The following is an 11,398-nucleotide window of genomic DNA, read 5'->3' as shown; positions in this document are numbered from 1 at the left end:
TATCATTTACAGACGCTTTGGTGCATACCAGGAGGTCACAATAACAAAGGTGGGGGGGGGGGGGGGTTTGACACAAAATTGAAACATCTTCAGTCATTTTAGTGAAAAGAATCTGCTTCATCCCTGTGATTGTGTGTGGAATACATTGAACGTTGTCTTATACAAAGCACTCATTGCTACACTGGCAAAGACGACTGCCCGGTTAAAGTAGACTTCTCTCTGTGCACCATTTTGCATCCCTCTGTGGTAATTCAGGAATCGCTTACAGCTCGTCTGCCAATGCAGAGGTAAAGCAACTAAAAGTTGACAATAGGTGTACGTGTAAAACTGGTCAATTGCAAAATGAGCATCTGCAAGCAGGCTGCCAGCCCATCAAGAGCTTTTTCTGAAAACACATACAATAGTGCCCTCTCCTGTTGGTTCGGTATACTGCAGCAAAGATACGCAAAGTGATCTCACAGTTCCTGAATGTTTAGTCTGATATTTTTTATTTAACAGAAGAAAATACAACGATGGCTGGATGGACTTTAACCCTAATAAACATAAACCTTCTGTAAGTCTGGGATGTATCACTGACATGCAGATACTGTGTGTTGAAAAACAAATCTTTATTATGAGCGTCAGCTGTAACAATTACAGGGTTTTTCTCTACGTCAGCCTGTTGTGCTGGTCGGACAGAGACGTGTTTATTTAACGCCTGGCGTGTCTGCGTCTGGATAATGTCCACCCTCAGGCAGCGGCTGGCAGAGGTCCGGCTGTATTTCTGCTTGTATAATCAACCTCACAGCGCTGACTGACCACAGCATCACCTTTCAAGACTGCAAACAGACGTGCAGCACGTGCAACCGATGACTGTTTAAACAACAGGCCTCGTTGCAGAGTTTGAACTGGAAAGGAGATTAAGTAAAATAATCCAAATACATATTTTTTAAACGATGCTTACGTTTGAATTTGACAACATGAGTCCTTCTCTATCGTCGTGATAGGAATTTAAAGAAATGTTCTCAGCTGATGCCCAAATAGACACACATGACGTATTATGGGATGTTGCAAAAGGTTGTTTGCTCACAGAATCGGTACACAATGTTTCAGGTTTCTAGTCTTCCCAAATCCACTCCAGTTTTCTCTGCTGTTGCTGCTCTTTATTCCCACTGGTTGTGTTGAATTGATCATGTTCAGGTGGAACTGCTGTGAGGAGAGATGTTTCTGATGGTTCAGCTGCAGCTGATGACTCAGGAAAATCTGCCTCTTCTGAAGTACGGATGGTCGCATTTAAAAAATCCAAACTGCTTATTTCAGTGGCATTAATGGTCATAATGGTGTCTCCGTCAAAGCCTGAAGACACATTTCCACTTTTATTATTTGACATCTCATCCGAGGGGAAATTAATGCTGCCATTGCACGTCGGTGTATGAGGTGAATTTGTTGTGGAAGTCACGTCTTCGTATGGAGCTCTGTCCGACGACGGTTGTTCTGTAGCTGAACTCTCATGTTTAAAGTTGGGTGTTGATGGGGCTGTGGTGTTTGGACCCGGAGGGGATGTGACGTGTGACTCAGCGAGTCTGGCTGGGGAGGTATGATGAGTATTTTAGTAACAGTGAAATCCATAAGAAACATCTATAATCCTAAATGTCTAATCATTATTTCATAATAATCAGCTTCCCTGCAGGAACTCCATTAAATAATGCATCCCTGTATTGTTGTTGTTATTATTATTGTTGTTGTTGTTGTTGTTGTTAATAATAAAATAAAAAAGTGTTTTCTTATTGCCACTTTTCCTGGATCTTTGAGCAGAAGAATGACGTATATGTTCACAGTTTGACACCAGAGGGCTGTTTTCACATTAATCTGCTGAAAGTTTCTGTGTCCACCTTTAATCTGATTCTAAATTGTGGAAGAAAGAGCCATCGCATTAGTGTTCTAACATAAAAAACGGGTCATATGGCGGTTTTGTGCAAATTCAGAATGGACTTTTCAGTGAAAGTGAAGACAACTTGTGTCCAGCAGTTAAACTTTTTAACAATATTTGCATGTGCATTGTTTTTTTTTTTAAAGGGAAGGGGATTCATGTACCTTGTTTGTAACAACGTAGCTGAACTTTTATGTGGGAAAAAGAATGTGAGAGACACTTACTCAAATTTTTTGTCATACAGTCTGTTGTCAATCAGTCACTTCTGCTTTAACTTCTATCTCACTCTAAATTGTATTAAAGGTGCCACTTAAAGTGAAATGATTAATTGACTGAGCACCAGGCAAAAGCAAAATGCCTGGTGTGACTAGTAAAAGCCTTTCAATGGCTCGTGGTCCAAATATCATCGAATAATTAATCACCACTTTATTTTTACTGTGTTCATCAGCAGCACACTCACCTGTGCATGGCAGTGTGTTCTCCATGCTCCAGTGCATTTTGTGATTTGTCTCTTTGAAGGTGAGCACAACATCCACCTTGTAAAAAGGCTGCAGGAGTTGTTTGCTGTCTGCGCAGCTCTGTAAAAAAAAACAACAACCCTGGTTTATATGTTTTACACTGTAATGAAACCGCGATGATTAAGTCTGGTTATAAGAGCACTGACTGGTGTTTTGGCACTAACCTTGGTCTGGAGTATTTGGGCTGTAGGAATGATCAATGTCACGAATTCCCTCGTCTCCCGTACAGTGAAATTATCTGTCTGGCTCACAGACACATTACAGACTGTTAGTGCTTCGTTGTCATGGCGACCTCGCTGGGTCAAACCCAGACGTCGTTTGAAGATGTGCAGCACAGTCTCCTCCGGTGCGGATGTGGTTTCTGAAATTGACATCAGGGACACACTGTGATCAGTGGTGGAGGTACATTTACTCAAGTACTCATTTGAAGTAATTGGGCATTTTGTGTTACTTTATACTTCACTACATTTTAGATGTAAATATTGTATCGTTTTCACTCCACTACATTTATTTGACAGTTGTATTTACTACCTACTTTTCAGATTAAGAGTTTGGATGGAAAATATATATGATAAGCACAAGTAGCATTTCAATACAGCAGTGTGTAGACGGGGCCTCTCTTAACTTCTCCCACTGTTTCATTCAAATATCTACTCAAGGCCCAAAAAGGTGAAAATATGCAACATTTCAAAAGTAATTTATAACGATATAAACACATCATTGACAGGGGCCAAGTAAAAAGCACAAGGTGTACATTTCCTGTTAATGCCTCAGTACTTTGACCAAAGTAAAGATTTGGATGCAGGATTTTTAATGCGATGGTGTATTTGGACGTAAATGTAGTACTTTAGAGAATCTGAGAACTGATAAACATGCTACAGCTTTCGGGGTCAAAGAAAACTAACTTTCAGTACTGATTTGCTCCCCACCTTTTGGACACGTGGCTTCCATACTGTAGGCATACTGACCACTGACCAACTTCAAGGCCAAGAACTCCCCTTCATTTTCCATCACCTGTGTTAATCAAAGACAGTCTGAAAATATTTGATTTTTTTATGTTTTATTTTATTTATTTCTATCATGTAAATGTTAAAATATATAATAATAATAAATAATAGCAAATAGTACAATATGAAGGAACAATAAGTAAGCCGTAAATAAAGAAAATTAAACAATAGATAAACAGAAATAATGAAAGCAAGTAAGAGAAAACAGATTCAATTTACATGAACGAAAAGTAGTAGGACGAAGTATAAACTTATTTAATCCCACTACCTTTAAATACAGCAATGAAGTATATTTTAGTTGTAATGTTGCCATCGGCCACTAGGTGACAGTATGCTGCGTGAAAACTCTTACTTTGACAGGGCTCAAGACCTCCTTTCTCCTGCCATGAACTGTAATGTTTGGTCTGCTGGTGTCGATGTTTATCTGGATCAGGCTAGCGTCCTCCAGAGCTACAACCAGGTGATCGCTCAGAGACAGAGACCAGTGCAACTGCAACGCATCACCGAACATGCAAACACAATAAACACAGTCAGGGAGATCCACTCAACTCATCCAATACACAAATGCAAAACATATTGGTTAACATGTATGTGCAATTATATTTTCAAGGCCTGATTTCCTCATAGGAATGATTTTGATTCCCACCTCGCTGTCCCAGCTGTCAAAGGGAACTTCCCTCGTCACCTACAGACGTACAGAAAAATATATCAGAATAACAAAGCTAAATTCTTTCAAACCCAAATCTAAAAAAAGTGAAAATGTACATGTGAAGAACTCGGCAGCATTACCTGAATATACTCCGGGTCACACTGGATGTGCTCTCTGCTGGGCAGCACAGAAACCACAGGACACTTCATCACGAAACTATGAGGTCCGCCCCCGAATCGATTGATCCTCTTCACCAAATCCAGTGTCAGGACATAGTAGCCATGCTGAAAAATCAACAAGAGAATTATCACCGCCAGGCCCATCTGAAAAGATCAAGTGTCGGCGTGTCTGTATGTGCATTAGATATCTGGACGTACCCGTTGCTGGAGGAAACATCCAGTGTAACTGACTCTGAAACTAAAGCTCTTGTCAGGGTCTTTGTGCAGAGAGAATCCACAGGCAGAAAGCTGAAGGTTAAGACCATCCAGAGATGCAAGGTTGACTTTCGGCAAGAAAAAAAAGGTTGATTCAGAGGGATTTGATCTCATATCTATGTCAATATTTTGTAATTTATCGTGTCACAATGAGTTACCTTGGATCTGTAAGGCCCGAGACAGCCAGAGTCCCAACTCTTCAATCGCCCCACTGTGTATCTGCAGCTCCATGTATTCAGAAAAACACGCCACATCCCCTTCTGAAAAAGCAAACATGTTCTGAGGTACTATGTGGAAGTCCTGTTAACAATCGCTTATCATCACAGAAAAAAATTAAATGCTTACCTGTTAATCTTGCTGTTGGGGGATCAATCCATTCTCTCTTCTGAATGGAAAGCGCACTTCTCACGATAAAACATTGTAAAACACTGCAGAAAATAATACAGTATAATGATGATAAGTTCAAATCAATATTGTATATTATATGATTTAATGCTACAACATTATGCTACTCACATGAGGACGATGCCAAATCGTATCTGGTCCATGTTGCTTCCACTGATGAAAACTAACGTGGGCAGTCTGACTATAGCCTTTTTGTAGGTAAGTGGGCTGATGTCACTGGGGGGTGTGAATCCATACTGGGGAGGGGAACAAACACAGGTGGGTTTGCTTTTTACATGTTAAAGGTAGGTGACAAAAAAAGTCCCAAAGAATGATCACTGTCCTCAGCAGGTGCAAGAAGTGGCAGTTGGAGGCCCTTTTGTTTGTCAAGATGTTGGTCATTAAAGATTTAGTGTTGATGATCTATTATGAATTAAGCATTTAAACTCCAGTTTTGAACCTTTTTGTAATCTCAAGTATCTTTAAAATAATATTATGCCACAGTCTCACATGCTTTCCACCTCTTTATTGAATTGTAGTCTATCATTTAGTTGTTTATGACTGCAACAACAAATACAAATATTCTGTATGTTATCCGTGTATATCTGTGTGTGTGTGTGTGTGTGTGTGTGTGTGTGTGTGTGTGTGTGTGTGTGTGTGTGTGTGTGTGTGTGTGTGTGTGTGCGTGTGTTAGATAAATTGCATTCTCACCATATGATACATTTGGGAAATATCTAGGCCTAATTAGTCATCGTTTATTCAAAAATGTAATCCGTGAAGACAAACATATAGATTAAACCCATTAAGTGAATAAACAAGTCCTCCATTTTTATGCTGGCATAGTATTAAATACATTCATGTTGATCAATATAATTTCTCAGTGCGCACCTTTTCTACGGGCCGTTAACGTGAAGTCACGATGGTTGGACTTCGAAGGGTAGATCACGATCTTTAAACTTTGCCGGTTTTAAGTTAAAGACCACGAAGAGCCTAATAACTCATTATACATAATAACTAAATCAAGTATGTGAAAAAGAATCCCTGCTGCTGCTGACCTGAAGTCAAAACATTGACTAAATGTTTTTTTATTTTCGTTTTGGCACCCCTACACAAACGAACAGTGTGCCCTCCCAACTGGATGATGTCATGGCCACAAAGTGCGCAGCCATTTTGTAAGCTAGCTTGAGGTTACAGAGCTTAGCCGCGTAGCGCTGCAAATATCCACTGTTGTCTTCGTGATTTCGTACTTAAATCTGCCCGAATAAGATATTTCGTCGATGTTGTTATTTGCTTTCGACTTTTGTCCACACATTTGTAGATAAAAGCAGGACTCTGCGTTTGTTGGCGGTAAACGGAGCCTTAAACTGGATGGTCATTCATTATTCAAGCCGTCTTGAGTTTGCTAGCTTAATAGCTAGCTGGCTAACTTGCTTACGCGTGCTGCTAGCGGAGAAGAAAGCTATTGAATGTTAGCGAGTTGTTCAGTGAGTGTTTTACATTTTGTCCGTGTAATTGACTGCCTTTGCATTTCAGTTGCTTCACCCAGTTAAACAGAAGCAACGTTAAACTTCGGCGGCGATCGACACCGCGAACTCGAGTGCATCAGTCCGTTTGTTAAACTTTAGCTCCGTTAGCTCCGGCCAGCCATCGACCATGTCAGAGTTGTACATTCGCGTGGCCGAGGATGAAAGCGAGGAGCCCATGGAGATCCCCTCAGAGGACGATGGGACTATTTTGCTCTCATCGGTGGCAGCACAGTTTCCAGGGGCGTGCGGACTGCGGTACAGGAACCCAGAGTCGCAGTGCATGAGGGGAGTCCGGCTGGTGGAGGGAGTCCTGCATGCACCAGAGAACGACTGGGGGAACTTGGTCTATGTCGTCAATTACCCCAAAGGTGAGATGTCGCTGGTGGTCAACCCTGTCCACAAACGCTGTTACCTATTATAACATGTAATGCAGTGCGTCCGCGCTGCAATACATCCAACCTTGTTGAAGGTTACCATGCGTGTGCAGAGAGGTGCTGATCAACTTCTTGTTTTGCCCTAATGATGCTTCCAACCCTGAGACGCGTTTTAATTTAATCACTTGCATCATTGTCATAACTGGCATGGCCACATATTGGGAACACATCTGGATTTAGTGCAATACAGCTCCATAAACTGTTTCCTCAAACCTGAAAATGACAATAAAGTTGACCATCTTCTTGCGATGGGATCACACCAGCTGCGACTCCAATTTGGGCCACTGGTGTAAAATGGAGGGGCACTTCCCCGGGGGCTACCCCCCTCTCCCTGGGCCCTTTCTCCATCCCCCCTTTTCCCCTCTTCCTAATCCTTCCGATTCCGGTGCCCTTGGTTGGCTCTCATCCATCTTTGATTTCATTTCGATCTCAAAATTTTAACATGGCTGAAAATTGGTAACCACCTCTGCTGTGATTCACGCTATAGGACCATATTTTGTCACGATGACCCTCACAAGCTGAGAAGACCAGCGTCGCTGTTGCAGGTTTTGTTGTATTAGACTAGTTTCAGTTTTTGGCCCCTTGGTACCAACTGAGTCCTGGCTGTAACTCCAACATCTTGGATGAACTGCATTGAAAAATGCTTCATCACCAAACACAACTTCTCTAATGCTCTTATTGGCTGAATGGGAGTAAATGCCAGCAGCCAGGTTCAACATTCTCCACAGAAGGGTGGCCTATTAATGCGCCGGGGTTTGGAATAAGATGTTGTACAACAAGGTGTTCACATGCCTTTGGGCATGGACTGCATCTTAGTCATTGTGTGTAACTGTCGCCACTAGGCAGTAAAGAGCTTGACCTTTCACCTCATTTCAAGATTTACTTTTTTTCATGTGATCATTAAACCCTGTCGAGGAACTGTGGCCTTGAAGCAAAACCAAACTTTGACACCTTTTTCATCTGATGTAACTCTTACATATTTGTACTCCACAGATAACAAACGGAAGATGGATGAAATAGATGCTGCCTCAGCTGTGAAAGTAAAACGGGGCTTTCAGAAGACGTCGGACCTCATTGTCCTCGGGCTGCCGTGGAAAACTACAGAACAAGACCTGAAAGATTATTTCACTACCTTTGGGGAGGTCATCATGGTGCAGGTAGTAACATCTCGTCTGGCTCTGAATATCGTCACATTTTCTTTGTTAAGCTTAGTGAAATATGGATTCGGATTAGTAAAAAATAAGTAATAAAGCTTTCTTCCCCTCTGTGTTCACTCCAGGTCAAGAGAGATTTAAAGACCGGCAACTCAAAAGGGTTCGGCTTTGTCCGCTTCACTGAATACGAGACACAAACCAAAGTGGTCGCTCAGAGACACATGATTGATGGCCGATGGTGCGACTGCAAACTCCCCAACTCAAAGGTATTTGACGTTAGTGGTCATCATCAGGATTTCTGCTGTTAGACATTTTTATTTAGCCGAGTTCATTGTTATGTTGAGAAAGTATAAGTGGGTGCTTAACTGTTTTTTTATATACAAATGATGTCAAATCTGGGAGATTTGATGACAAACCAAAAACATTACAATCATTAACTGTTATGGATGATGAAACTTTTTAAATAGAAAAGTCATCCAGTAGTTTTTGTTGCCTTTTTCCTAATTTGATTGAAAACATTGAAAATGATGCTGATTCAGTATATTGCAATGGATCCAATCATCTGCTCTAGTTGCAACTTAAACGCACCTCATAAATAAATACATGTAAATGTTTGGAAAACAAATACTGAATTGGTCAGCCTTCCTTTTAAAAAAAAAAAACAATTTCCTAAATTATTTATTATTATTTGCGGTTTGTCCTCCCAGGCGTGTCCCGATGAGCCCATGCGAAGCCGTAAAATCTTTGTTGGCCGCTGTACAGAGGACATGACCACCGATGAACTAAGGCAGTACTTCATGCAGTATGGCGAAGTGACTGACGTCTTCATCCCAAAACCTTTCAGAGCATTTGCATTTGTCACGTTTGCCGACGACCAGGTGAGTTTCACTGTTAGTGGCAGAGTTGGGTTACGAGTCGATGCCATAACAATGACTGTGGTGATAATCTTCTCCTCGCCTCTTTCTCAGGTGGCCCAAGCCCTGTGTGGAGAGGACTTGATCATCAAGGGCATCAGTGTGCACATCTCCAACGCTGAGCCCAAACACAATAATAGTAGGCAAATGATGGATCGAGGGCGGTTTGGGGCTGGTGGGTTCAGTCAGGGCTATGGCAGTAATCGTGGGGGGCTAGGCAGTGGCAGTGGTGGGGTTAACTTTGGGGCTCTCGGTCTTAACCCGGCAATGGTGGCTGCTGCCCAGGCAGCGCTGCAGAGCAGTTGGGGAATGATGGGCATGCTGGCAAACCAACAGGGTCTGACCACGACGGCAGGCACACCCACCACAACCCGAGACCAGACCTATAGCTCTTCCAGCACCAGTTACAGTAGCCCCAGCTCGGCTAGCCTCGGTTGGGCTGCAGGCGCTAACACTGCCTCCAGCGGTGGCTTCAGCTCTGGCTTTGGCACCTCTATGGAGTCCAAGTCTTCTAGTTGGGGAGTGTAGATAGCTTCAAATTGAGCTTTTCTGTTGCTATTAGGCTAATCTGGTAAGTATACGTACAGCTGGGAACTGCTTATATCTTATGTTCCTATTATTTAAAAATATACTGCCTTTTTATTTTGTTAATGAGAAAATTTATACTTGCGTGTGACTGATTATGTAGTCATGCATTGAATGGGAGAAAAATTTAGTTTATAAGTGGAAACTGCCACACTTAATTTTTTTTGTTTTTTTAGGAACATGTTAATCAGAGATGAAATGTGCATGAAAGATAAATATGTATAAACATGCACAAGTATCTCGAGAGCCCCCTCGTCCCCATGTACAATGGGCTTGTCATAATTATATATCTGTATGCAGTTGATTGCATCTTTTTTGTTTGACGTCTTTTGGAAACGCCTTCATGAAAATCTCTTCTGCAGTTCACCAACTCTTTCCCAATTTCCCGGGAGGAAGCGCCTCATTGGCAGCAATGTTCGACCGATCTCAGTATCAATTCCCCTCTTCCCATGTGTAAATGCTTTGCCATCAAAGAACACAGCTTCATTCTGCATATACTGTGTTAGACGGTGGGTGTTGTCTTTTTTTCCTCTCCCCTTTTTTATGGATATGCTCTTGTCACTTTTCAAGATCAATGAGTGGGATTGATGTTGGACAGAGTGAGTGAGCGAACGGGAGAGTTAAGTGAAAGAAGTGTGCGGAGGGCTGTCTGTGCAATTTGTTTTTTTTTAAAAGAGACAAATGCCTGTGAGAGTTGAGAAGAACCTGTGGCTTTGTGTGTGTGTTGAGAGGAAGAAGTGTGTCCCAAATGGTCATCACAAGGACATTTATAACGTCTCGAGACCCCTACGGTCTCTGCTTTCTTTCATTGTTTTCTATCAAGCTTAACTCTTTCAGAACACAGTGAAATGTCAAGTGCTATGAGTATTTGTACCCCTTTTTCGTAGCTTTTCTCTTGCTGTCTGATTTTGATGTGAATGCTGTGTCTGGTTGTGTGCTTTATTTTCTCCTTGTTACCATCCTCTCTGTGTGAATATGTGACTTTGTGCTGGTGAAGTTTGTGTGGAAAAAATCACTGAAAGTGTGTTTAAGTTTGAGGGTGATGTGGTGAATGTTTGACAAGTTCCCATTTGAAAGTTTGTGTTTGAAGTGGTTACGAATGCATTTTCTATGTTTTTGTGAATCAAAGGGAAGTCTGAAATAAAACTGAGTTTGACTAGGTATGATACAGTCTTGACAGTGACTTATTTTGGGCTTTACATTAATTGAAATGCCAACACTTTAATTCACATGTATAGGGACCTCGGACATGGACAGCCCTGGTTTGCGTCTGAATCCAGGTTGGAGTCAGTTATGGAGAAGCTGAAGACTTTGTTGGGTGAGCCGGCACAAACCAACAATGGATTGCTGCACGACTGCCTTAGTCCTGAAAAGGATCTTCACTTCACTAGCAGGAAACCTTGGACCATACCCGCAATCAAATTTAGACCGGATCCTACTCAATTGGGCAGAGGTACCTGTTCATACCTACAAATGTCTAAAATATGACCAACGTCACACCTGCAGTTTGGCAGCGGTCATGCTTACCTTTTATTTGTTATTATTATTTTTTTGGAAACTTGTTAAACACAAAGTCTGCCCTTTTTAATTTGAAACATGCATTTCAGTCAGTGAATGGTGTTATTCTTTGTCCTTGTAAGTCAGTCACTGATAACTTATGGAAGTATTAGCTGGTAGGTTTCTTTTCAATGTGATCAAAAAGCGTTTTCAATAAGACAGGATATGTTCTTGTTATTTTGTTCATGCTGACCTGTAAAGTAGTTTGAATGTACGAGCTAAGAGATTTTCAAAGGGACTTGACTGAACATGCCAGCAGGAATTCACATTTTCTGTATTGAAATATTTTAGTATTGTGGTGTAAAATAAAGGTTTTGAGTTTTTAAT

The 11,398-nt window shown here is 41.5% G+C and overlaps 2 protein-coding genes across 8 annotated transcripts; one reads left to right on the top strand and one right to left on the bottom strand.

Moving 5' to 3' along the window:
* Positions 1 to 568: 568 nt before the first annotated feature.
* On the bottom strand, positions 569 to 5,944 carry ciroz (ciliated left-right organizer protein containing ZP-N domains). Of its 2 annotated transcripts, none has more exons than XM_084014568.1 (12): positions 5,790 to 5,944; positions 5,034 to 5,158; positions 4,863 to 4,945; positions 4,676 to 4,777; positions 4,461 to 4,585; positions 4,224 to 4,367; positions 4,081 to 4,119; positions 3,787 to 3,924; positions 3,357 to 3,441; positions 2,592 to 2,788; positions 2,370 to 2,487; positions 569 to 1,566 (listed from the first exon to the last, which is right to left on the bottom strand). In XM_084014568.1, the coding sequence occupies exons 2-12, from the start codon at positions 5,063 to 5,065 to the stop codon at positions 1,097 to 1,099; spliced, it is 1,533 nt and encodes a 510-aa protein (XP_083870694.1). In that variant the 5' UTR covers positions 5,066 to 5,158; positions 5,790 to 5,944; the 3' UTR covers positions 569 to 1,096. The 2 variants fall into 2 exon arrangements, with proteins under 2 accessions (XP_083870694.1, XP_083870693.1); XM_084014567.1 differs by lacking the exon at positions 5,790 to 5,944 and adding an exon at positions 5,613 to 5,696.
* A 135-nt stretch (positions 5,945 to 6,079) lies between these two features.
* On the top strand, positions 6,080 to 11,397 carry tardbpa (TAR DNA binding protein a). 6 transcript variants are annotated; one of them, XR_014597527.1, is made up of 7 exons: positions 6,080 to 6,795; positions 7,855 to 8,018; positions 8,141 to 8,281; positions 8,723 to 8,893; positions 8,984 to 9,104; positions 9,877 to 10,023; positions 10,753 to 11,397. XR_014597527.1 is itself a non-coding variant. In XM_084014570.1 (6 exons), the coding sequence occupies exons 1-6, from the start codon at positions 6,555 to 6,557 to the stop codon at positions 9,969 to 9,971; spliced, it is 933 nt and encodes a 310-aa protein (XP_083870696.1). In that variant the 5' UTR covers positions 6,080 to 6,554; the 3' UTR covers positions 9,972 to 10,677. The 6 variants fall into 6 exon arrangements, 3 of the variants coding, with proteins under 3 accessions (XP_083870696.1, XP_083870695.1, XP_083870697.1); XR_014597529.1 differs by having other exon boundaries at positions 6,081 to 6,795; positions 8,984 to 9,068; XR_014597528.1 differs by having other exon boundaries at positions 8,984 to 10,023.
* Position 11,398: the final 1 nt, after the last annotated feature.

This window comes from Eutrigla gurnardus (genome assembly GCF_963514095.1).
Source record: "Eutrigla gurnardus genome assembly, chromosome: 8".
NCBI lineage: Eukaryota > Metazoa > Chordata > Actinopteri > Perciformes > Triglidae > Eutrigla > Eutrigla gurnardus.
Note: the sequence above shows the minus strand (reverse complement) of the source record. Positions and strands in the feature narration are given on the sequence as shown.